Here is a 27,499-nt window from a genome sequence, read left to right on the forward strand (position 1 = left end):
TGGTCTACCTCGATTCTGTCCTTGTTCAACGTAAATTAGTTTTCGTAACCAAGAAACCGCAAGCGCGTAGAAATGTCGTCTCATATGAGCAAAAAATGGATTGCGAAATTCCAATTGACAAATGATTCCTTTGTTATCACAAACATAATATCTACAGCTTTTCGATTTCATAGTCGCGAAATTATGACTGCAATAAAAGGATGAAGAGAACTCTAATATACAGCTAATAGACCTAAAATCTAATGGCGCAGTAAAAGAGCTACAAACATTGAATCAAAACGCATTGTGACCCGTTAAAAACGGCTTTCGAGTTGCCAAGATATGCATTAATTCACTCAACTAGGCTCATACATTATATAAGCTAATTAAATAATACTTTCTGTTCACAGGTGGGGGGGAAGGAGAAGGGAAGGGGAGAAGGCGACAGGGAAGAGGGGACTAGTCAAGCAGTTTAGACGCATTTTCATTGGACAAATTGTGAACTGACATCATATGTCTTTTGGCGCTTTTCTTCATTGAAAACTTCTGCTGGCAGATTGTGCAATGAACCGACAACCCAATTCCGCCTAAATGCTTCAACTGGTAGTGTGTCTTTAAACTGGGTTTAACAGTCGCCTTATATGGACATAGTGCACACTGCAAACCATCGGGGATTTCAGGAACTATGTTGAGATCTTGGAGAATGGATCCGACGTCTTTCTTGACAGTTTTCGGGTTCTGGATTCTGTTCGCTATTGGAGACTTTAAAACTTTAGCTTCTCTTTGAGATGATGCTTCATTAGAAATTTTGCGTTTTAGAGCATTGCCAAAAACAGGCGTGCATGACAACGAAGGATTTGCGACTTGAGGACTGAATAACAATTCTCCAATGAGAGGGTTGTGATCTTTATTGAAGTCAACAATGCTGAAATGTTTGTTTTGTGAGATCATATCAGAGTTGAGATAGTCCAAGTTGACAGAAAGTGAAACTCGCCACAATTCTTCAAATGAAGACATGATTTAAGATCTATAAAATTTCTAAATTTACAATTTACGAATCAAAATTCTGCTGATGGCAATCTTGATCGCACCAGAAACAAACACAAATTGATCAACTATGAAATTTATGATAAAAAAGACGATTTATGGTCAAAATTTGTAATTTATGCAGAAACAAAAATTTTTTGTTTTTGCAAATGAATAAAGAATATCGAAGTCAAGTCAGGTCCACTTCTACACAGAAACAAAATTGTAACGTTCAAAGATTAAAGTTTTTACAACATGTACCTGCCTTAATGTATCAACCAACATGTCTAAATGTTAACCCGGTATGGTATTTCGAACTAGCGAACTAGTACCGAAATTGGGCAATTATAAAATGAACTTAAAGTGAGTTTGCTAAACCTCACTCTTCCTGAACTACTGTCAAAATCTCTGCAAAACTAGAAAAAACATCCTGATAGTCAAACCATCAATTTCCCAGCCTGCTCGCTCGTCAAATGATGAGCTTTAGTCATATGTCGCTTCAAACTACTCTTGGTCGCAAATTTCTGCTGACACATAGTACACGTTGCAGATACACCTGCACCTCCTAAATGCTTCAGCTGATAATGAACTTTTAGGTTTCCTTTTTGGGTAGCTTTGTAAGAACATAATGCACACTGGAGGTCATCCGGAATTTCAGGCATTAAGTTGAGGTCTTTAAAAATTGACCCTACATCTCGACTGGCAGTGGAATTTGGAGCCTTTAAAGGCGATGCTATTTTCCTCGACTTGGGCGCAAGAATTGTCTCTGATTTGAAATTTCGCTTCAGAGCAGAATTTGTGGCCTCTTTGAATTGTGGTTCTCCGCCAGATATTGATTGGAACATTAGTTGACCTTCGCACTTAAGATTGAATGGATCTGTGATGTTGTAGAACTGGGATCCGTTTTCGAAATTGAGATTTGACAGTATCTCGTAAACATTAGAGGACAAAATAACACTTACATTCAAATGTTCCTCCATAGTCAATCTGTAAATAGCAAACGTTAAATATTAAACAATTCAAATAGAATCCTTTTTTATGTCAACACCCGTACATAAATTATGCAAATATGTCATCACCAGCAAACTAATGCTATTTGAAAATCGCCCAAAACATGGCCCCACAACACAAGAGCTACATTGATAGATAGCCCGCAGAAAAATCAATAATCGGAATTTCAGACAAATGAGTTTCAATCACCAGCGAGTAATGTCTAGCTCCAATCAAAATCGTCAAAAAATCGGGAGAAAAGAATAGCTTAATACAGGATGCAATTGATTGGATGTGATCAAAAAATGATGCATTACAATATCTTTATCGTTTCTGAGTTTAAAACTAAGCAACAACAGCTTACATCTGAAATGAAAAATATAGAGAATCTACTCACGTTTAAAAAAATCAGGTCTTAAAAAAGCAAGAGTGACAAATTGCTGATGTCGTTTGATTAGCTAATGAAAACGGATATCATCTCGATTTCAGGAAGAATGAGTTTGCCATTACTTGGATTATGCCAACGTTGTGCATTAATAATTGCGCGCATGCACTCTAATGTTCCAAAAAGCCTAAAAACAATTAAGACGCAACCAACTGCGTGATTCTGTTCCAAATGGTTTCAGACAATTCAAGTAATAACATTGCGATTGAGTCTCCTCTTCAGTCGTTGTAAAGGAAACCTTCTATTCTTAAATCAACAACCACTGGGGATGATGCAAAAATCTACATCCAAACTACCGGATTTTGCGAAACGAGGTGACAGTTTTAAAACCATTTGAAAAAATTAGTTTTGAAATCAGTAGCGAATCCTACAAAATTCTTAAAACTTTTATGAATAATAATCAGGTAAAAAAGAATAATAGTTGTCCAGGGACCCACTTCCCATCCACGTGCCTGCACTTTTGGGAGCTAACTGTTACGCACTGACTTTTAAAGGTTGACTTTACGATGTTTTTGAGGTAAATATTCGAAGCAAATAATTATAATAACAGACATTTTGCAAGGACTTATTTTGATGTTTCACAGTGCGATTTTTTAGCGGATATATTTTAATAAAATTAGCTAGTAACAGCCTTTTATTGAGCGGTTCAGATGCGTGATATATCCACTATTTGCCTTGGGTATTTAGAGTTTTGTCAGTCTCAATTTCTACTCTAACAAAGTCTGTCAAACTTAGAAGTTTCAAGAGAAATTCCAGTTCAATCTTTAATTATTTAAGCGATAATTATTTAATAACTTTAACAAGTAGTTTCTCGAGTTTTATCAGGTTTTATAAGATGTTAAGCAACTGATGGTCAGGCTGGTTCTCCGGTGTTCTGCTGATCGTCGTTCCGCAGGGTTGTGCCTCGAGTTGTATTGGTCCTTCGCAAATATTTACTGATTTTCAAGTTGGGCAATTTCCGGCTTTTGTACGTCTCTTGATGTTTGTTAAGTACATATACAAGTTCCGTATTAGCACCTACTTTATCAGAATAATTACTTCACCAAGTACATAATCTCTCACAAAGTTATTTACTGATTATGTGAATTTATCATCAAGAAACTCAAAAAAGTAAATATTGAGGCTTTTAGGCACTTGATATGTTTGCTATTAAACTGTCACTTCTGCGGTTGTTTTTCGTAAACATAAACAAATTAGAGGTTACGGGCCTAGATGGAAATACTGGCTATATATGGCCTTGAAACTAACTGAATATTAATTAATATAAAGCACTTAATTATGGATATTTTAAGGAATATCATCACGCAACTATGAGGGACGAAATAGGGGCGTGACACTAACCCATTAGCATTGTAAATGCTGAATTTACTTTGTGCAAATCTGCAAAGTCTGCATAGGCCAAGGATCGACCTCCCCGATTTGCAAAGCTATAGGCACTGAATTGTTTATACTTTTGTGGAATTTATTTAATTCTGCTGTTTATAATGTGCGCTTCTCATTTTGCACATTTAAATATTCTTGATGTGTCTGTATAATAAATGCATATGTTTCATTAATGGATTGAAAAGATACTAAAGGCTTTAAGGAAATGTAGAGCTAAGAGGACCTTCGACTCAATCACCATAGTGCAATCAGTTTTGAGGAGCGGTGTTGTTTAACATAAGACTTTTTAATTAAATAAAATGGGACAAAATTTAGCTCTAAATTAACCCACAAAACTGTTAGCTAAAAGCGTCAAAAATATTCCCGCAATTATTGAAGTCATGTCAGCTGTCCAACGTATACACGTGACATGTTGCAAACAATACATAGTTGAATAAACCCAAAATGCGCCCATGAAAAATTGTCCGCGGAGAAAAAATTTTGCATCTCAAGACATTTTAGCATTAAAAAGCATCTGATATTTTAATAGAAAGCAAGCCACTAACAGCTCTGTTACCCATTAAAAGGATGGGTTAAAAAATCTTTTTAGAAAAATTTAAAAAATATATTTTTACTTCTTCAAACGTTTAATTTTTTTTGCAATTCTCAAATCGTAAACTGCAATAGCCAGTAAGTACACAGTATAAAAAAAACATTATTCATTTTTAAAAATACAATGTGAAGCGCAAAAAATGTTTGACTAAATGTTCAGGAAATTTAATATAGCAAACTTCAACCCGTGATTATCAGCAATAAAAATGTAATTCATTTTCAACATTTCTGTATTTGACGATTCTTACCAAAACAAAACATAGCCGACAGATTGCCGGAATAGCAGTGAAAGAAGAGATTTGCTTTCCGTATAATTGAAAGGGAAACAGATACAGATATAAGTTCAAAAAGTTATAGACGCCGCTCAAAAAACTATGTAAAAAACATTCAGCGACAAATTAATAAAACTTGTTTAAAACCACTGCTCAGAAGCCTTTTCATTAGCGACCTTTATTACAATTGTGAGTTCCATTGACCTTACACTAATTTAAAATAAACTCAAGTTTTTAAAGTGCGAAAGTCATTTTTTTGAGTGAGGTAATTCACGTATGATTAAAATCTAATTACGCAAATGAGGTAAAAACGTTGGCTAAAGAGAGTAAGAAATGACGTCACGCGATCAAATGCCGTTAGTGAGAGGAAAAAGTTATTCAAAAAATTTGACTTTTTCAGCTCTGCTGTGTGAACAAATGTAAAACGAAAAAGAGCGTCAGACGACAAAACAAAAAGAAAAACAAGAGCACCGCAATATAGCTCCGCTCAGCTTACAGCTTCGCAGCTATAAAGATATGTAATGTAGACAGCATTTAAAAAATGCTCACTTTTTCGAGAAAGCAAATGAAAGAAAAATAGTTCATTAAAATTTCGAAAATTTTGGTTTCATTTTTGGAGTCAGTTAAAGCCAAACTTCGAGCAGAGAGCACATTTTAATTACGCAGAGACTTTCAAATTTTGTTTTGGTTGCATTTTCAAAACAAGTTAGGTTTTATTTTTGAAAAAATGGGACAAAAACTAAAAATTTGTGAGTGTGAAAACACGGAGAAATGTTGCTAGCTGTGACACCCTTGAGCAATTATTTGTTCTGATATTTACGGAAGAGATCAAGCATTGAGGGATCAACTCTCAAAATCGTTTCGGTTTTAAACTTTTTATCGACTGTACCAATACGGTGATCACCATTTTTTTATGCTCGAAGAGAGTAATTTCAGATATTTTAATGAGAAAACATTTCATCCCCAATAGTTTGGTTTTAAGATCTTTGTTTAAATATATGATTAAAAATATGAAATTGCAACGATGTGGGCGACTTTTGCCGGTATTCCAACAAAGTACGGTCCGATAAAAAAAATTTGCTTATGTTGACTGTATGATTGATATTTTCTCCAAAGGTTCAATTCTTTAAAGTATTGAAAAAAAACAATTAGTTGCATAACATACCCATGAAATAACGTGTTCGCGCCCGATTTGTACTAAATTCTGAAACCGTGGCAAAATTCTGTATTGCGATTATACAATATTTTCCGTAACCCTTTTCCCACAACTGTTGCTATATGAACAGTTGCGGAAGGAGATTGTCTTATCAATTGCATTGTGATGTAAGTTGTGCACTGTTGCAATCGCAATCAAGAGTTGACATTTAAAAACATTGCCACACAGTTGTAATCGCCTTCTCGGCTTGGTCTTGGAGTTTGCTAAATTTCCTGTGGCGATAACAACACTCTGGTTATATCCATGAATTCCTCCATTAACGGCCTCAATGGGCCTAAAAATGTTCAAAAGCTCAACCAAGCATCAGACGACTAAAAAATATCAAAACAAGCAATGGGACATACATCTAACTTGTAGTATAAACATATAGTCTGTCCCATAAAGTCCAAGTAATTGAGCGTTTGAAAAAAAAACCCAAACATTTTTGCCAAAACTGTCCGTGCGAACACTCTTGCATTTTAGATTCATTGCATCATTAGCTTTTTTTCTACATATTCAAAATTTGAACTTTCACCTCTGAACTCCGCCAAGTGGTTTTTTAAACGTTGCTTATTTCAACGTTATGGAACAGGCTAGAGAACCAGTGTAAAGCATGCACTCGGGAGCTTGCTCATCGGTCAATGCATGCGCCGAAATCATATGACGTTTCAAGTTACGTCTCGTCGAGAATTTCTAAGAACATTAAAAGCAAGTTGCAGATACACCATGGCCTCCTAAATGTTCCATTTGGTAATGAACTTTCAAATTGCCCTTACGCGTGGCTTTATATGGACACAGAGTACATTGCAAATTGTTGGGAATTTCTTGGACAAGGTTCAAATCTTTGAAAATTGAGATCATATCGGGACCAGCGCGATATGTTGCTCCATCAACGTTGCTGGTTCTTTTCGACTGTTTAGGGGGTCTGTCAGTTAATACCTCCGTTTCGGAGCTTCTTTTGGACGCTAGAGTTGTTTCGGAACTAACAGCGCAGACTTCACTCGTGAATGAAATTGTGCCGAGCATTGAAAAGAACCCTGGCTGCCAAATTTCACACGTAGGGTTCTGGAGAAAAATGGACTCGAATGCCAGATTGTCGACAGAAAAATCAATTGAAAAAATTTCCATCCTTCTATAATCCGAAATGGTTCAAATAGAACAGTTCAATTTAAGTTGAACAATAAAAGCAATTCAACTAAAAACAAGAACTGACAAATAAGAAAAAGCGAAAGGGTAAATTAAGAAATGGTTGCTATAACTGCAGGTAAAAATGACTAGACATTTAGACTGAAACTCCTCAATAAGACGAACTAACTTTTTTTGGTTCTTCAGGTAATTTTTCCAATGCTTTCAAAATGCTCAACACCCTTCACATTTCATATTATTGACCTTATGCGATGATACAAAAATGAGCTTCAGTAGAAAAATTAATAAAAATTAAGATCCAAATATTTCTAAAAAATTGCGCAAAATTTTTTGCCTGCTTTTGCAGATTGTTCTCAACAAATTGGATCATAGAAAATTTTGTTATCAAAAATATCGAATAAATTTTTTTATTCCCATTTCCTGGAACTAAATCGTCCAAAAATGAAAAATGATTAAATCGCTCAGTAACATTTCGATATATTCCTAAAAAATACAAAAATCTTCCAATCGGGCTTCATTGGTTTATTAAAACTATGGTGTCAAAAAGCTACGTACAACTGGAAATTATTCAAAGGCATCATAAATGATCACGACGTTGCCTATCCTTCCTTCTTTGTCGTATTATGTCACATTCAATGGAGAAGTTAACACTGGGCATAAACAATAAAAATAAAACAAAGCATTTTGAATTCAAATCAATTCTCTAAAAACGCGTCATTACGGCTTCAGGCGCCAAGTTCGTTCCAAATTTTTGACAAGATTTTGGGCCTTGACAAGATTTTATAAATGCCGTGCTCTCGAACTCATTTCAAGTCTTTCCGAACTGAAGTTAAATACTGTGCGTAATTTAGTCCTTGAAAATCTAATATTTCGTAGAAAATTGGCAGACAATCAAAAGAAAAAGAGAATGAAATGAGTGTTAAAATATCAAAATTTTTCACCTCTTAGCTCAAAAATGCATAGGAATCACACCTCAAGCGTAAGTAATAAAAAAAATTAAGCTCTACATAACTTCTTGGGACCATGGTGTATTTTAAGAGAAGGTTTCTTCTGACAGCGTTAGCTTTAGGTAACGGCAACATTTAAAAATGCTCACAAATGACAGCACCACCCAGACTTCAAAAACGTTAATAAATTCATGAAAAAGAGAAAGAAAGATGAGCAGGTTATAAAAGGCAAAAAAGTGGGAACGAGTGTCTAAGAAATACGAAAAAAAACCTCTGAAACATGATAATTTTTCTACTCAGCATTTTGTTTGAATCGTGTTTATGGAACTAGTACAGCTCTAAAAGGTCTGCAGTGTGACTTACTGCCTGTGAGTCTCAGCAATTTCAACCCTTTCTGTGGAGAAAAAATTAAACCACTCCGACAAGCAATTACGTTTAAAAAGACCAAAAGGACCTAATTCCTTAAAATTTGCTTAAAGTACTTGTTTCACAATAAAACAGTAGAATTTGCTAATTGTTCCTTCCATTCTCTGCAACGGTAGCATTCTTCTACAGTCCTTAATTTCTGATCTTCGGATCAATTATTTGTTCTCTGCAGAATGAAACTAATGCATAACAATCGTTGGGAAAAACGGCCAATAAGTAAAATTATAGGTGCATCAAAAACAAATTAAAATCTCAATTGAAATCAATTGATTGAACTGTAATAAAATTTAGTCCCAAATTATTTTCTAGAACTGAGTCCTCATAACAGTGGAAAAACTTGAGGAACAATAATCAGAGCAATAGTTAAGTAGCAAGTACAATCAAGTACACTCCACATCCACATGGAAAAATTTTGTAGAAAAACTAACTTCCAATAAATGCTGGCTAAATATGGGCAAATTATAAATAACTTACCATCATTAGCCCAATGCCCCAATTGATTTCCATTCAGCCAAGTTGAATGGAAAGATTAGAAAACATTTCCTAACCACACTTTTTGAAAAACATTTTACTGTTTTTTTTAATTTTATACTGTAGGGCTGTGAGACAAACAATCTATTTATAAAAATTTTCAAAGTCATTTCTAGATCTATTATAGCAATCAATTTTACTAGATATAATTAATGTCAGGAATATAAAACCAAAAATCTATCTCAAACATAAGATAACTCCAATTAGCAGCAAAAATCTCAAAATCGAACAGTGACAAGAACTACAAAAACTAATAGCTCCAAATAAAATATTTCACCCCGTAAATAAAAATGAAATATGAAGATAAATGTAAAGACTACTTTTCTATTAACTTCTTGTTTGATCTTCTATGTCCTGACACTCTGAGGAGCTAATACAGCCGCATCTCAAAAATTTAAATTACTTGATAAACATATCACGCAATTATGATTGCCGCCTGTTCTAGTGTCAAATTATGGGCTTTAACCATGTGTCGTTTCAAATTGCTCTTTGTCGAAAACTTCTGCTGACAAATTGTACAATTCATAGCTAATCCTCCCCCTCCTAAATGCTTCAACTGATAATGCGTCTTAAGACTGCTTTTCTTGCTCGCTTTATAGTCACACATAGCACATTGAAGACTATCGGGAATCTGTGGCATTAAATTCAGATCGCTCAAAATAGCTCCCATATCTGGCTGACTACTATGAACAGTTGTAGACATGAAAGACTTTGTTACTTTGTTTTTGTTTATTTGCGATCCGGATAAACTCAAATTTCGTTTAAAACTCTTCAGCGAACTTTGATTAACTGAGACTGCTGCATTGCTGTTTAGGCTGCAAAAAGAGTTTAACAAAATTGACCCGATGTACCGCTCTTCCGAAGATTGCACGACATCGCATGCAATGGCATCGTTTTCCAAAAGGCCTAGAATGTCCGAATCTAGGGTTAAATTGACACTTAAGGAATCCGCAAAGCCCAAATCCATTGAAACCTGAAAGTCCACATAAAATTTATTTGTCAGATGTTTGCAACGACTTAGAACGTTTCTACTGTTCAAGAACGCTTCTATCTACATTAAAAAATTGGGCCATACGACTAAATATGAATCTGTTCGTTTTCTAAAAAAAATTTATGAAGATCTTACTCAAAGACAGCTTTTTACAAATAAAAATCTTCAAGCTGGATTTTATAAAAACAATTCACAACTAATTCTTAACGTACATTACATGGCAACTTTCCCAACTGGCACACAAATGAAAAATATCATGTTTATTTTCAAAAAGTATGAGCATGGCTATGCAAGTCCATAAGGAATCTAAAAAATTTTGCAATCTTAATCGCGCTAATGGATCTATGCACCGGTAACAGCGAAGTTATGCCTAATAAGTATGAAGTTACAATAATCAATCGCTTCGCTTATCGCGATCTGATCATCCAATAAGAAATAAACGACTATCATCTCACTCTGAAATCCAGTTATCATTCATCAGATAAAAACTGATGTAGACAAATATAAACCACCGTTTTCTTTTCATGACAATTTGCCGTTTTCATGACATTAGTTTTCCAGCTTGCTCGCTCGTCAATTTATGAGTTGACATCATATGTCGTTTCAAACTACTTCTAGTTGCAAACTTTTGCTGGCACGTGGAACATGTAGCCGATATACCAGCACCGCCTAAATGCTTCAGTTGGTAATGTGTCTTTAAATGTCCTTTTTGGGTAGCTTTGTAGCAACATAAAGCGCACTGAAGGTCATCAGGAATTTCAGGCATTAAATTGAGGTCTTTGAAAATTGATCCCACGTCTCGATTAGCAACTGCACTCGGGGCAATTAAGGGTGCGGCCGTTTTTCTAGACTTAGGAGCTGAAATCATATTTGGTTTAACACTTCTTTTCAAAGCTGTATTTGTCACCTCTTGGATCTGAGGTACTTGGCTGGATATTGCATCAAAAAGCAGTTGTCCTTCGGAAGAAAAATTGAATGGATTTGTTATGTTATAGAATTTGGCTCCGTTTTCAGTCGCCAGATTTATCAAGGCCTCGCAAATGTTTGATGACAAAATGAGACTGACATTCAGATTTTCCTCCATAATCGGTCTAGAAAACCTAGTGCCCAGTGAAAGGTCAGCAATAGTGCCAATCAAAACAATTGATGATCATCAAAACTGGTCACCGATACCAAATAGTTTTTAAGATTTCAATCCTTAATAATTAGGGATTAAGGACTCAGCGATTTTAAATTTTTGATAGTTTGGAGCACCATTACCGCACTCATAAGTAAGAAGCATTTTACAATCTGAGATTTGTTGCCACTAAGACACACCTTATGTGGTATTTTGTTTGAGACACTCTACAGTCCATGTAGAGTGTCTTTATGATAAAAAAACCTTAGATTGTAAAAAGCGCAACTTATCAATGCCGTAACGTTGCACGACTTCAAAGAAAAACATTATTAGGGGATCGAACGAAAACGCGAGGAATCCATAAATTGCCATAAACTTAGAGTATAAAGAATTGAAATCTTGTTTCAGAAAAGAGCAAATGCTCTGAGACGTAACGTTAAACACAGACCCGAAAGTCATCTTTTCATTGAAACAATTAAATTCTTTTCTTTTCGGGCTAAAACAAAATCGCTCTTTGATTAAAATGTAAAAACAGGTAGAAAGCGTTGCTATGAACAGCTAGCAATAACAAAATTTTGAGCGCGCAAAATAAGCAACTAACGGAACATTCTCCTATTAATTCACAAACAAAAAAACTTCTTTTATAAAAAAGCCAAAAGAAAGGCAGAATAGTTTCTGATGAAATTTTTTCATCTTTAAATAGTATCAGTCACTATTTTTTTTTATTTTTCATTAAAATTTTCCAATAATCGCAAAATTATGTTGCTGCTGTATTTTATTAAAATATGAAAAAATGTTTTCTATATTGATATTGGCCTTCCGCCAAAAAAAGGATTCTTGGTCGCAATTTGTCGAGAGCACTGATTAGACTTCTTAAACTATGGCGAAGACTCTTTGTATGTGAGTTATGTAGAATTACAATGATGTCTGCTTTCTGCTAAATTGAATCATTTTTAGCGACTTCTTCGCGCTTTTTTCTGTCCATTAAATTTTTATCCGGCTGTTTTAGTCAAGATCATGCCCAATTTCGACTCTTATGCCAATTAGAGTTTATTAACAAGCAATACTTGAATCAAAGTGTTCATAAGGTTACAAACAAAAATAAATAAATTGGAGAAATTGTAAATTGCTCTCTGTTCCTCAGTAGGAATATTTTCTGTTATAGCCCCCCACGTTGATTTGCACTCCCCACTTATACATATAATAGCATATTCGTTGGATTTCATACTCTCACATCGTCAATTAAATACAAACGGAATTTACAATATAATGATGCAGCAAAGTTTTGAAATTAACGCGTATGTAAGAAATTACAATTTGTATATAATGTAAGCAGCAGTTGAATAGCGCGTGTTTTTAATCGATTCGATATTTACCTCGTCCGAAAACAATTTTATAAATCTATTTTTCTAAAAAATCGAGAGCAAATTTTTTTTTCAATTTAGCTCTGATGACGAAATATTACCGTAAAAACAAGTATCAATAAGTGACAAAAAAAATTTCTGGGCGAGGGGAGTGGGTTGCAAACAAATTGGCTATATAAGGCTGTGGGCATAGCAGAACAAGAGCCGAATATTCCAGCTTTATTTGCTATCAGAGATAGATAGATAGAGTGAGTGAGTGAGAGAGAGAGAGAGGGAGAGGGAGAGAGAGAGAGAGAGAGAGAGAGAGAGAGAGAGAGAGAGAGAGAGCAAGAGGCCATGCCTACTCAACCGTTTATTTGATTCTTTTTCAGTTATCCGCTTCAGCAGGCGAAACGTATGAAATTAGTCCGATTAAAAGAAATTTTTCTCAGACTTGAAAATTTGCTGAATTCATATAAACCCTTTCCTTCAAATGTTTTGCAAAGAAATACTGTGTACACCAAAGTGTAAGCTCCAGATTGAAGATTCCCGGCGAAACTGACAAAAAACAATTGTGATTTTTGTGGGCAACATTTTTAGGATTTTCCCATACACTACATCTCTTTTTTTTCAAATTTGTTTAACTCAAAATCTGTTTCTTTAAAAGTATAATCCAAGTCCGTAGGCAGGAAGACCAAAGATAATGCTCATCCGCCATGTCGATTACCTTTTGCCCGGAAAAGATGCTGTCAAACAAATCAATCACTATTTTTTCACTTATTGTTTCCATAGAAGAAGTTAGCCGTGCCTACTGTTTAGGCCGTGTTGCTACCAAACGAGTTTTAAGTAAAAAACACTTTTAAGTTGCATGTGTTTGTTACAGAAATCGAAAAAAAAATCACTATACTACAAAAAATCTACTAAAAAATAGATAAATTTTTCCAGAAAACTGAGCAGTTTTCCTATGTTCATCATTTACAAACTTTCCTGCTTGCATGCTTCAGTATGCTCTAAGAAGGGAGGTCCATGATAACGTAGCGGTTTTGAGGGACTTTTTGAGGAACTTTCGAATGAGGTAGCCTTTTTCATATCACTTCCACGACAGGCATCAAACGTTGATACAATTGGAGCTATTTTTCTTAATTTTCACAACGAATTCGCATTGTGTATCAACATTTAAAAAAATTCTTCATCTCAGGTGTTAACTTCAATGTTAATGCCACGTGAGCTTCACCTGAAGCAGACCCACTTTGTTTTGTTGGGATAAAATGAGATCGCAAATGTTTCCGATTTTTCTAGCAAGTTTAGCACAGAAAAGATCTTTTATCAGTTGTGTGAAATTAAAAAATCACGTCTTGAAAGATTGAGTAGGTCAAAATAAAAAAATTTCAAAGTTCAAATTTCTGTTATTTTAATTACGTTGACTTTGCTTTATTTGTGTTATTCAATTATGTTGACCTTGATTTTTTTTATTGACCTTCCTCAACAGTTGACCCTGCTTTGTTCATGTTTATTTTTTTAAAAAAAAACTACCAGACAAATTGAAACAAAATTTTAGCTTTCTTTTATCTCGATCGTAATTCTTACAACATTTAACTGATATTTTTATCTATTTTAAAAAATCTCAATCGAGCAATATGATGAACCAAGAAGAGTTCAATTCGCGTATTACACAAAAAAGTAGAAGCAAAAGACTCAATTATCAAAAAGTTTTTTATTTCGGCGAGTGAATTTTTGCTGAAAAAAATGAAGATCATAAGGAATCAGGTAAAGACTGGAAACAACATAACCCCTCCATCAATCAAGAGCGTCGTGTAAGACGTTTTCAGCCGAAAAAAGGTCGCAAGAAAAACACAAAATCTTGCTACAGGAAGCACACTAATGTGAAATTTGATTGGATATAGTACTGCACCAGAATATATCTGCGTACATGATTAACAACCGCTGAAAAAATTGAAGTTGTAAAAATTTCCCAAAACAGTAGTCAAACAGTTCTCATTCGGGACGGGACAATTTCAATTATGAGAGAAAATAAAAACACTGGCGAGTTGTTTGCGAAGTAAACAAATTTAGTTGATGTAACACAAAACACGCTATTTGCTGAAAATACTGTACTATCGCAAGTACCACGGAATTGGAATCTACTTAACTACGAACATATTAATGAGGGCATTAAACTAGCCTATGATAATATCAATGCAATCGCAGGTGATGAAAAGTATAGAGTTGCCAACTTGTAGGACCTGATGAAAGCCATGCCAAGCAATGATACCTTGCACTATGATAATTTGCATTTCGATTACAAAAAAGTGTACCTTTCCTTAAAAAAATCTGCTTTCTCAGTTTCTTCCCATATCTAATAATTTAATAGCTCCGAAAAAGAAGCAACGAAATCCATCTCCATACCCAAAATACCGTAATTATTCAAGAGAGATTTACAATTAAATGAGTGGTCAATACTAGTCGAGATAACTAATTTGCTAAATATCGTTTATTTCATTTGTCTTTTTTCAATTGTTTTGTTTCAAAATGAAGCTCCAGTTCCGTGTTTTTTGCCTCTTATTCAGTGTGTAATCACATCAAAATAGAACTGTGTCTTCACTGCTATACAAATGCACCCTAATAGATTAACATCGTGTATGTCCTATAATGCGTATGCAGAAAGATCATTTTTCCTGTCTGCAAAGGAATATTTTTACCCCTTGGTTTTCATTAGAATTTTTTGTTCATTAACTAAGAATTTTTTACGTGGCATTAACTTCAATGTTAATGCCACGTGAGCTTCACATGAAGCAGACCCTCTTTGTTTTGTTGGGTTAAAATGAGGTAGCAAATATTTCCAATTGTTCTAGCAAGTTTAGCACAGAAAAGATCTTTTATCAGTTGTGTGAAATTAAAAAATCACGTCTTGAAAGATTGAGTAGGTCAAAATAAAAAAATTTCAAAGTTCAAATTTCTGTTATTTTAATTACGTTGACTTTGCTTTATTCGTGTGTTATTCAATTATGTTGACCTTGATTTTTTTATTGACCTTCCTCAACAGTTGACCCTGCTTTGTTCATGTTTATTTTTTAAAAAAAAAACTACCAGACAAATTGAAACAAAATTTTAGCTTTCTTTTATCTCGATCGTAATTCTTACAACATTTAACTGATATTTTTATCTATTTTAATAAATCTCAATCGAGCAATATGATGAACCAAGAGGAGGTCAATTTGCATAATACTCAAAAAAGAAGAAGCAAAGGACTCGATTATCAAGAAATATTTTTATTTCGCCAACTAAATTTTTGCTGAAAGCTAATGAAGATCCCAAGGAATCAGGCAAAGACTGAAAACAATATAACTACTCCATCATTCAAGAGCGTCGTGTAAGACGTTTTCAGTCAAAAAAAGTCCCAAGAAAAACACAAAATCTTGCTACTGGAAGACCTCTGTAAGTGTACCTTGTCTTTGACTTACAGCCTCTGTGAAATTTGATTGGATATAGTACTGCACCAGAATATATCTGCGTACATTATTAACCGCTGAAAAAATTGAAGTTGTAAAAATTTCCCAAAATAGTAGTCAAACAGTTCTCACTCAGGAAGGGACAATTTCAATTATGAGAGAAAACAAAAACACTGGCGAGTTGTTTGCGAAGTAAACAAATTTAGTTGATGTAACACAAAACACGCTATTTGCTGAAAATACTGTACTATCGCAAGTACCACGGAATTGGAATCTACTTAACTACGAACATATTAATGAGGGCATTAAACTAGCCTATGATAATATCAATGCAATCGCAGGTGATGAAAAGTATAGAGTTGCCAACTTGTAGGACCTGATGAAAGCCATGCCAAGCAATGATACCTTGCACTATGATAATTTGCATTTCGATTACAAAAAAGTGTACCTTTCCTTAAAAAAATCTGCTTTCTCAGTTTCTTCCCATATCTAATAATTTAATAGCTCCGAAAAAGAAGCAACGAAATCCATCTCCATACCCAAAATACCGTAATTATTCAAGAGAGATTTACAATTAAATGAGTGGTCAATACTAGTCGAGATAACTAATTTGCTAAATATCGTTTATTTCATTTGTCTTTTTTCAATTGTTTTGTTTCAAAATGAAGCTCCAGTTCCGTGTTTTTTGCCTCTTATTCAGTGTGTAATCACATCAAAATAGAACTGTGTCTTCACTGCTATACAAATGCACCCTAATAGATTAACATCGTGTATGTCCTATAATGCGTATGCAGAAAGATCATTTTTCCTGTCTGCAAAGGAATATTTTTACCCCTTGGTTTTCATTAGAATTTTTTGTTCATTAACTAAGAATTTTTTACGTGGCATTAACTTCAATGTTAATGCCACGTGAGCTTCACATGAAGCAGACCCTCTTTGTTTTGTTGGGTTAAAATGAGGTAGCAAATATTTCCAATTGTTCTAGCAAGTTTAGCACAGAAAAGATCTTTTATCAGTTGTGTGAAATTAAAAAATCACGTCTTGAAAGATTGAGTAGGTCAAAATAAAAAAATTTCAAAGTTCAAATTTCTGTTATTTTAATTACGTTGACTTTGCTTTATTCGTGTGTTATTCAATTATGTTGACCTTGATTTTTTTTATTGACCTTCCTCAACAGTTGACCCTGCTTTGTTCATGTTTATTTTTTTAAAAAAAACTACCAGACAAATTGAAACAAAATTTTAGCTTTCTTTTACCTCGATCGTAATTCTTACAACATTTAACTGATATTTTTATCTATTTTAAAAAATCTCAATCGAGCAATATGATGAACCAAGAAGAGTTCAATTCGCGTATTACACAAAAAAGTAGAAGCAAAAGACTCAATTATCAAAAAGTTTTTTATTTCGGCGAGTGAATTTTTGCTGAAAAAAATGAAGATCATAAGGAATCAGGTAAAGACTGGAAACAACATAACCCCTCCATCAATCAAGAGCGTCGTGTAAGACGTTTTCAGTCAAAAAAAGTCCCAAGGAAAACACAAAATCTTGCTACTGGAAGCACTCTGTGAAATTTGATTGGATATAGTACTGCACCAGAATATATCTGCGTACATTATTAACCGCTGAAAAAATTGAAGTTGTAAAAATTTCCCAAAACAGTAGTCAAACAGTTCTCATTCGGGACGGGCCAATTTCAATTATGAGAGAAAATAAAAACACTGGCGAGCTGTTTGCGAAGTAAACAAATTTAGTGATGTAACACAAAACACGCTGTCTGCTGAAAATATTGTACTAAGGCAAGTACCACCGATTTGGAATCTACTTAACAACGAACAAATTAATGAGGGCATTGAACTGGCCTATGATAATATCAATGCAATCGCAGGTGATGAAAAGTATAGAGTTGCGAAAGTGTAGGACCTGATGAAAGCCATGCCAAGCAACGATACCTTGCATTAAGATAATTTGCATTTCGATTACAAAGTGTACCTCTCTTCATAAAACAATCTGCTGTCTCAGTTGCTTCCCATATCTAATAATTTAATAGCTCTGAAAAAAAAGCAACGTAATCCAGCTCAAAACCCAAAACACCGTAATTATTTAAGACGCATTTACAATTATATGAGTGGTCAATACTAGTCGAGATAACTAATTCTCTAAATATTTTTTGTTTCATTTGTCTTGTTTCAATTGTATTGTTTCAAAATGAAGCTCCAGTTCCGTGTTTGTTTTTGCCTCTTATTTTATGTGTAATCACATCACAATAGAACTGTGTCTTCACTGCTATACAAATGCAAACTAATAGATTATCATCGTGTATGTCCTATAATGCGTATGCAAAAAGAAGATCATTTTTCCTGTCTGCAAAAAAATAATCTTTACTCCTTGGTTTTCATTAGAATTTTTTGTTCATTAACTAAGAATGTTTCACGTGGCATTAACTTCAAGGTTAAGGCCACGTGAGCTTCACCTGAAGCAGACCCTCTTTGTTTTGTTGGGATAAAATGAGATCGCAAATGTTTCCGATTTTTATAGCAAGTTTAGCACAGAAAAGATCTTTTATCAGTTGTGTGAAATTAAAAAAAAATTACATCTTGAAAGTTTGAGTAGGTCAATATAAACATATTGTAATATTCATATTTCTGTTATTTTAATTATGTTGACTTTGCTTTATTCTTGTGTTATTTAATTATGTTGATCTTGATTTACTTATTGACCTTGCTTAACAGTTGATCCTACTTTGTTCGTGTGTATTTTTTTTAAAAAAACTACAAGACAAATTGAAAAAGAATTTTAGCTTTCTTTTATCTCCTTGCAATATTTAACTGATATTTGTATCTATTTTAATAAAACTTAATCGAGCAATAGGATGAACCAAGAGGAGTTCAATTCGCATATTACTCAAAAAAGAAGAAGCAAAGGACTCGATTATCAAAAAATTTTTTCTTTCGCCAAGTAAATTTTTGCTGAAAAAGCTAATGAAGATCCCAAGGAATCAGGCGAAAACTGGAAACAATATAACCCCTCCATCATTCAAGAGCGTCGTGTCAGACGTTTTCAGCCGAAAAAAGGTCCCAAGAAAAACACAAAATCTTGCTACAGGAAGCACACTAATGTGAAATTTGATTGGATATAGTACTGCACCAGAATATATCTGCGTACATGATTAACAACCGCTGAAAAAATTGAAGTTATAAAAATGTCCCAAAACAGTAGTCAAACAGTTCTCATTCGGGCGGGCCAATTTCAATTATGAGAGAAAATAAAAACAATGGCGAGTTGTTTGCGAAGTAAACAAATTTAGTGATGTAACACAAAACACGCTGTCTGCTGAAAATATTGTACTAAGGCAAGTACCACCGATTTGGAATCTACTTAACAACGAACAAATTAATGAGGGCATTGAACTGGCCTATGATAATATCAATGCAATCGCAGGTGATGAAAAGTATAGAGTTGCGAAAGTGTAGGACCTGATGAAAGCCATGCCAAGCAACGATACCTTGCATTAAGATAATTTGCATTTCGATTACAAAGTGTACCTCTCTTCATAAAACAATCTGCTGTCTCAGTTGCTTCCCATATCTAATAATTTAATAGCTCTGAAAAAAAAGCAACGTAATCCAGCTCAAAACCCAAAACACCGTAATTATTTAAGACGCATTTACAATTATATGAGTGGTCAATACTAGTCGAGATAACTAATTCTCTAAAAAATTTTTTGTTTCATTTGTCTTGTTTCAATTGTATTGTTTCCAAATGAAGCTCCAGTTCCGTGTTGTTTTCGCCTCTTATTTTGTGTGTATTCACATCACAATAGAACTGTGTCTTCACTGCTATACAAATGCAAACTAATAGGTTATCATCGTGTATGTCCTATAATGCGTATGCAAAAAGAAGATCATTTTTCCTGTCTGCAAAAAAATAATCTTTACTCCTTGGTTTTCATTAGAATTTTTTGTTCATTAACTAAGAATGTTTCACGTGGCATTAACTTAGGTTAAGGCCACGTGAGCTTCACCTGAAGCAGACCCTCTTTGTTTTGTTGGGATAAAATGAGATCGCAAATGTTTCCGATTTTTATAGCAAGTTTAGCACAGAAAAGATCTTTTATCAGTTGTGTGAAATTAAAAAAAAATTACATCTTGAAAGTTTGAGTAGGTCAATATAAACATATTGTAATATTCATATTTCTGTTATTTTAATTATGTTGACTTTGCTTTATTCTTGTGTTATTTAATTATGTTGATCTTGATTTACTTATTGACCTTGCTTAACAGTTGATCCTACTTTGTTCGTGTGTATTTTTTTTTAAAAAAACTACAAGACAAATTGAAAAAGAATTTTAGCTTTCTTTTATCTCCTTGCAATATTTAACTGATATTTGTATCTATTTTAATAAAACTTAATCGAGCAATAGGATGAACCAAGAGGAGTTCAATTCGCATATTACTCAAAAAAGAAGAAGCAAAGGACTCGATTATCAAAAAATTTTTTCTTTCGCCAAGTAAATTTTTGCTGAAAAAGCTAATGAAGATCCCAAGGAATCAGGCGAAAACTGGAAACAATATAACCCCTCCATCATTCAAGAGCGTCGTGTCAGACGTTTTCAGCCGAAAAAAGGTCCCAAGAAAAACACAAAATCTTGCTACAGGAAGCACACTAATGTGAAATTTGATTGGATATAGTACTGCACCAGAATATATCTGCGTACATGATTAACAACCGCTGAAAAAATTGAAGTTATAAAAATGTCCCAAAACAGTAGTCAAACAGTTCTCATTCGGGCGGGCCAATTTCAATTATGAGAGAAAATAAAAACAATGGCGAGTTGTTTGCGAAGTAAACAAATTTAGTGATGTAACACAAAACACGCTGTCTGCTGAAAATATTGTACTAAGGCAAGTACCACCGATTTGGAATCTACTTAACAACGAACAAATTAATGAGGGCATTGAACTGGCCTATGATAATATCAATGCAATCGCAGGTGATGAAAAGTATAGAGTTGCGAAAGTGTAGGACCTGATGAAAGCCATGCCAAGCAACGATACCTTGCATTAAGATAATTTGCATTTCGATTACAAAGTGTACCTCTCTTCATAAAACAATCTGCTGTCTCAGTTGCTTCCCATATCTAATAATTTAATAGCTCTGAAAAAAAAGCAACGTAATCCAGCTCAAAACCCAAAACACCGTAATTATTTAAGACGCATTTACAATTATATGAGTGGTCAATACTAGTCGAGATAACTAATTCTCTAAAAAATTTTTTGTTTCATTTGTCTTGTTTCAATTGTATTGTTTCCAAATGAAGCTCCAGTTCCGTGTTGTTTTCGCCTCTTATTTTGTGTGTATTCACATCACAATAGAACTGTGTCTTCACTGCTATACAAATGCAAACTAATAGGTTATCATCGTGTATGTCCTATAATGCGTATGCAAAAAGAGTCATTTTTCCTGTCTGCAAAGGAATATTTACCCCTTGGTTTTCATTAGAATTTTTTGTTTCCGTCAGGTTACGTAGAATTAAACCCAAGTCCGACTCTCAATTCTATCAAATTTACGGATCTCATGAAAAAAAACACAATCAAGTAAAATTTTTACATTAAAATGGTGAAAGCGTGCTCGGACAAAGATTGCTCCTTTAAAACCTTTTATCGGATCTGGGTGACAATTTAATTTTGGGATTCTGAGAAACGTGGTTGAAATCAAGTAACGATATTCCGTTTTCGTCAATAGACTCCTGGTGATATTCTTTAGTTCGTTCCAAAAAAAATCATCCAAAAGCACGAAATGATCGAGAGGCAATGTAAAAAGACCATTTTGAAGGTATTTTGATAGTGTAAAATAAACTCCAAACCTGTGGTGATAAATGTGGCATACGGTCCACACAAAAACAATAAATGTCTTTATGGATGAATCAGCTCTGGGTTTAGATAGAGCAGCAACTGAACATAAAATAAAACTCCCTACTAAGCCACTTCATTCTTAATTACTTTAATTGCAAAGAAAGCAAAAAGAGAAGCATCATGGACCAAGTCGCTAATACACTATGTTATCTACAAAAATTTCAAAATTTTGCAAACACTAGATTCTACTCGCAAAAGTGATCTTTTAGCCACACTTACTTCCAATGAAGAAACTATTAAAGCAAAGAAAGATCTAACAAAAACGTGTACGATAAAAAATTATTCTAAACATGCTTTTTCCCTAGATGTTAAAAAGATAAATTGGGGATCATTATGCTGAAACAATGCACCGAAACTCTTGTTGGTCAAGGTAATTTAAAATTATGCATCAGAAAAAAAACAGTCACCATACGCCACTACAAGCCAAGAATTACGCTACATCAACAAAAGATTTCAAATCCAACGACTACAGTAGAAAAGTTTGTACAGATAACAAAGAACAACAAAAAAGATTTGAAGCACGAGACTGAAAAACATCTGCTGGGTGAGTTTCAAAATTTAAGAAGTTAAATAGATGAAAAAAGAAGTATAGATGGAAACAGGTGGACATAGTGGATCTAGAGATAGATGAAAATTTATTAACAAAAATAGAAACAGTTAAAAGACACAGAGAGAAATACAAAGACTCGAAAATAGTTACGGAAAGGTTTTAAATAAGGGAAAATGACATTGCCAATATTCTCAACTGAAAAATTTCAGCGTTAGGTAAAATTTTTATTAAAAGGAACAGTATCAGTTCTGTTAAAATGCGGTTCGCCAGAGTAAAACATTTAAGTTAAGGTATACGAAAGCCAAGGAAATATTTGATGTAGAGAAAAACTTAAATATTAAAAAGCCGTTGGGTCCATCACTCATTCTAGCTGGGGCCTTGAACAACTTTTTCCTAGCAAACTTAAGCGTGCCCAATTGATGCCTCTTTTCAAAAAAGAAGATTCTAAAGATCCGCTAAATTATCGACCAATCTCACTTACTGGAAGTCTGGCAAAAATTTTCGGATCCTTCTACGAGATCAAATAATAGCTTATTTAGTGAAGAAAAAGTTGCCAACACAGATTGGATAAAAAAAAGTGTCAACTAGAGATGCTCTTTTATATTTCACTGAAAAAGCAGATACGACATCAACAAAAAAAACAATGTTAGAGAAGCTGTTTTAGACCTATCAAAAGCTTTTGATTCGATATCGCACTCTAGTGTTCCTCACAAAACTAAACTTTTAGATTTTAGTGAACAAGCAAATATAATACTCAAATCTTATTTAGAAAACCGTGTTCAAAAAGTCAAATTCTTGAAGAATGAATAAAGTTGAATAGCACATAAACGTGGAGTACCGGAAAGCACCCGGATCCACTGCTCTTCAGCATATATGTACAATATAAAACATGGTAAGGATGAGAACTCTAACACAACCCAGTACGCAGAAGATAACCTTACTTTTTGTAGTGCAAAAGCAATTTCTCAATCAAACCTCAGCTGGAAAAAATTCTTAAGCTCAATCTCTTGTCAAGAAGATCGAGTTAATGGCAAATAAAAGCAAGACCAAAATTCATTATGATTGCAGCCCCTAAAATTAACAAAAATGAAACAGTTGTCAACGGATATAAAGTTCTCCAGAAAAAAGTTGTGAAGTACTTGGCAGTTCATATTGACAGTAACCGCTGTTTTGTTGAAGAGGTAAAAAAGGCACTAAGAAAAATGGCCGTTGATATAAAGGTCATTCACTCTATCAAAATAAAATTCCCGAAAACTTTAGATCTGTTTTTACAGAATATTTTTGTTTTAAGTCGCTTGCATTACCCAATTGATTTGTTCTCAGGTCTTAAAAAATCAATTCTAGTTACTCTAAATAAACAAATGACTTAGGGGTTATCAGCATGTTTCAACAGAACCAAGTTTGACAGGACTAATGATCGCAAAATCAAACACAAACACACACAGTAGAAACCCTCATAAAGTATCGGGTTATTATATACTTTATAAGGCTTCTAAAAGCAGATCTACCAGCATTTGATGAACTCGAGCGAGAGACAATTAGTGCTGAAAAGAATGAACGTTCAGGCAAGCTGTCATTTGGAGCAGAGAAACAAACAAATATAATGAAAAACAGCTTTACAAAAAGGAATTCACTGGTGTAAGAACTTACGTCTCGCCATGAGGCGCAATATCCCCAAAAAGCGGTTTCTCAAAAACGTCCAAAAATATTTCTGGAATGAGTTCATCTAACACCCAACTAATTCTGAATTGAATTCTAACCTCAAACCTTTCAGGTTTAAACATAATTTTAATAAGTTTTTAGGGCTTCGTTTCCTTTTCTAAGAACTTTAATTGTAGAATTAGCATTTCTTTCACTTTTTCTTTTCTCTCAAAAAATTTTAATCGTTCATTTAATATTCGTTTAATTTCTCAACTTAACTTTTTTCGCTCTTTTTATTTGCTTTTTTAACAATGTTTTTTATTTTCCTGTTTGCTTTCACCCTGAATACGGATTTAAAAATCTACAAAATACTTGGTTTTCATTTTTTCGAGGTTTCTCAATTTTTTAATTCCACCTTTTGTTTTCTTGCTGACAAACAGTTGACCGAAGACTGGGAATGAGAGGGGTCGGAACACTATGTGCATCGACAAATTGCCGAGCGTCCTTCTTAAAACAACTTGAATCGAACAACTTTTAAAACAGTTAATGTCTAATGTTCTCAAAAAATAAACATAACACTATGATTTTCAATTCTCGGAAAGTTTACTAAATGAAGACTTAAATCTGCCAAGGCTTGTTCTATCTATACAAGGAAAAATTCGCAGACCTGTCAGAAAATTAACTTAAAAAAAACAAAAATTAATTTGCTCATATTTAACTTCATATGACTGAAACAGAGAGAGAGAGAGAGAGAGAGAGAGAAAGAGTATTAGAGTGCCTCTTGCAATGCATGAAAATTGAAACTCGGAAGAAACTATTGCAACACTCAAAACTTAACATGCAAGACAAGCTAATTCATCAATTTTTTTGTCTCGGATCTGTGTATTATTTGTGGGTGCAAAATAGGGAACAAATCAATATGAAACAAAGAAGCTAAAATCAACCCTCAATTTTCCAAGATTACTATGAAAAAATAGCACAAAGTCTCTGATAATCATTGTACATTTAAGCTAGAAGTCTGTTATCAATTCACTAATTTACTATTTGGATCTATTCTGTTTCGGTCCCCTCAGCTTAGTGGCAATATATTTTTCATGAACCCAGGCGCACGTGCACTATTTTTACATAGTAACGTGCTATATAGCAACAAATAATTTGTAACTGGGGTCATAAAAAACACTGGAGGGGGGAACAGAATAGATCCTACAATTTACTGACAATTGACAGAACTAACATTAAAGAGATCACAGGACGCAAATTATCCGTCAATGTAAAAATGGGAAAAAAAAATTGTGAAAACTGCGATAATTGTACTTCTAAGCTAGAAGTTTGCAAGCATTTTCACTCGGTAAATTATGTCTCGTCATCATACTTTTCTTCAGGTTGCTTTTAGTGGAGAATTTCTGACCACAAATAGAGCAATGTACTGAAACTCCAGCTCCTCCGAGATGTTTCAGCTGATAATGAATCTTCAGATTTCCTTTTCTCGTTGCTTTGTATGCACACATGGCGCACTTAAGGTCATCGGGAATTTCAGGAATCAAATTGAGGTCTTTGAAAATTGTTCCCACGTCTCGTTGCTGTATTAGGCCGGAAGTGTTTGGAAAGAATCGCCACCTATTTCTATGATACAAATTGCGGACTTTTTAGTTTGAAGAACCGCACAATTTTCCTGAGAATTTTGTGTTCATTCGACTTTTTGCTTTCCTCTAGGCAGTTTTAACAACAATCTGAAGCATCTTAAAAAAGAGTGATGCCAAAAATATATATTGAAAAGCGGAATCAAAAAAACTGCTTTTCGAGTTTTATCATCACATCGGGTTTTTTAATATAAACCACGCCACAACAGACCCACAAACTATGTAATAACGCATCAAGGGGTCCTAGCGCTCCCAGCCTGTGAGAAAGAAAGAGATAAGACTATTTCTCTTTCAGGTTTACCATAGAACACATGCCTTCATATGGCTAGAAAACTAAGGCGGAGTGCTTTACATAATACTAGTTTTTATTTTGCAAGATTGGCACGCGCAAACAATGAAGTATAAGCCTTATTATTGTAGTTTTTTACATGAGGCATGGTTTGACTTTCTTGTGACTCATTGTGTAGGCGGGTGAAGAAACTCATGCCGATAAAGGTAGTTGTAGCTGTTTGGAAGAAAAAATTCCGAATGCAGGAGAGACACGTGATTGCATTCAGCGCTTATCATCCTTTTCGATCAGAATTAAAACTGATGGAAACATAGTCCGATGCTTTTATACAATACTCTCCCAATATGATGTTGATCCAATGAAACAAGGGTAGCACGTTGTCATTGTTGACTTCATTTTTATAAAACTCTTTGCAGCCGAAAAACCAGTTGAAGCATCTCTTGCAGTACAATGAAGTGTTCCAGAAACAAAGCGCGGGGAAATCAGTACATTGATGTTAGTGATGTCGACAAAACAATTATCAATGAAATTATTCTGCAAACGATTTAATTTGTTTTTAGATTTTTTTTGCAGAACTTTTATAGGTAAAATTAGGGTTAAATTTCAAATGAAATGTTTTGCAGCGACATTGCTGTTTTGGACGTGATAGCTTCAACTACTTTTGCTGATATTAGACAATTAATTTATCAATGATTTCCGAGTCAATTTTCTGAATTCAAAAATAAGAAGCATTCTAACAAATTAGACTCTTATCTCCCCGTAGTTAACAGGTCTAAATTATCAAAATGTCGATATTGCTTGTCATTAGAAAGCACTCAAACAACACAAGTGGGATGAATTGCTCTCATACCACAGGCCCCCAGCTCGCTTTGGTTGTATCTAGTTTAAGTATGGTCTGAAAGCAAGTTTTTCATAATTTTTCCAATTTTATAATCTTTTTTGTAGGAGTAGCTAGATACTTTGGGACTTCAAGACTGGCTCTTCGGTGCTGTGACACTACTTTCATACATATGAGATTATGATAGACTTGTAAAAAATGTTACTGTCAATGTGTCAAAGCAAAATTAAATGATTTTTAAGCACAGTATTTGGGGGCAGTTTTCATTCCCAACAATATTTTGATAAGATGCTCAAGTATGAGCTTCAAATTCGTGGAATAGACGAAAAAAAAATCAAAATGTCTATTCAGTAACTGTATTTTTCCAGTCAGCAGTCTAAAAAAGGAGCTTTGAGCAGTAACACAAACTTATGAAGACAAAAAATGTCACGTGTATTGCTAAGTTTGCCTTACTTGACTTATATTTACAAAACACTTCCGACAGTTTTCATCGAACCCGACGTTTGCAGTTTCTTCATTCCTGATCGTTTCAACATCTCTTCCGCACAATCCATGGATCGTTTTAGTACCCTGTTATTTTGACTCAAACAAGGAACTGACTTACCGCTTCCCCCGATGTTAAGATTTCCAATAACACCTTTCAAATCTGGATCTAGTACTTCGCAGCATCTGTTAGAGACTTTCAGCAGGATTTGATAAATACACTCACAGCTGATTGACAGCATGACGTCAATCGTTTCACAGCCTTGCACGACTGACATTTGGTACTGAAATTACTTACAGTTTTCAAGACATT

General features: G+C 34.2%; 2 protein-coding genes across 2 annotated transcripts in view; one reads left to right on the plus strand and one right to left on the minus strand.

Moving 5' to 3' along the window:
- The window catches only part of LOC142335857 (DNA-directed RNA polymerase I subunit RPA12-like), a 160,378-nt gene that overhangs the window by 33,258 nt on the left and 99,621 nt on the right, over positions 1-27,499 (plus strand). The window lies entirely within an intron of this gene.
- LOC142335821 (uncharacterized) lies at positions 9,311-27,466 on the minus strand. The gene is made up of 3 exons (XM_075384150.1): positions 27,186-27,466; positions 25,259-25,516; positions 9,311-9,904 (listed from the first exon to the last, which is right to left on the minus strand). Exons 1-3 carry the CDS (start codon positions 27,462-27,464, stop codon positions 9,347-9,349), a joined length of 1,095 nt encoding a protein of 364 aa, XP_075240265.1. The 5' UTR covers positions 27,465-27,466; the 3' UTR covers positions 9,311-9,346.

The sequence above is a fragment of the Convolutriloba macropyga genome, chromosome 3, assembly GCF_964194025.1.
Source record: "Convolutriloba macropyga chromosome 3, txConMacr16.3, whole genome shotgun sequence".
NCBI lineage: Eukaryota > Metazoa > Xenacoelomorpha > Acoela > Convolutidae > Convolutriloba > Convolutriloba macropyga.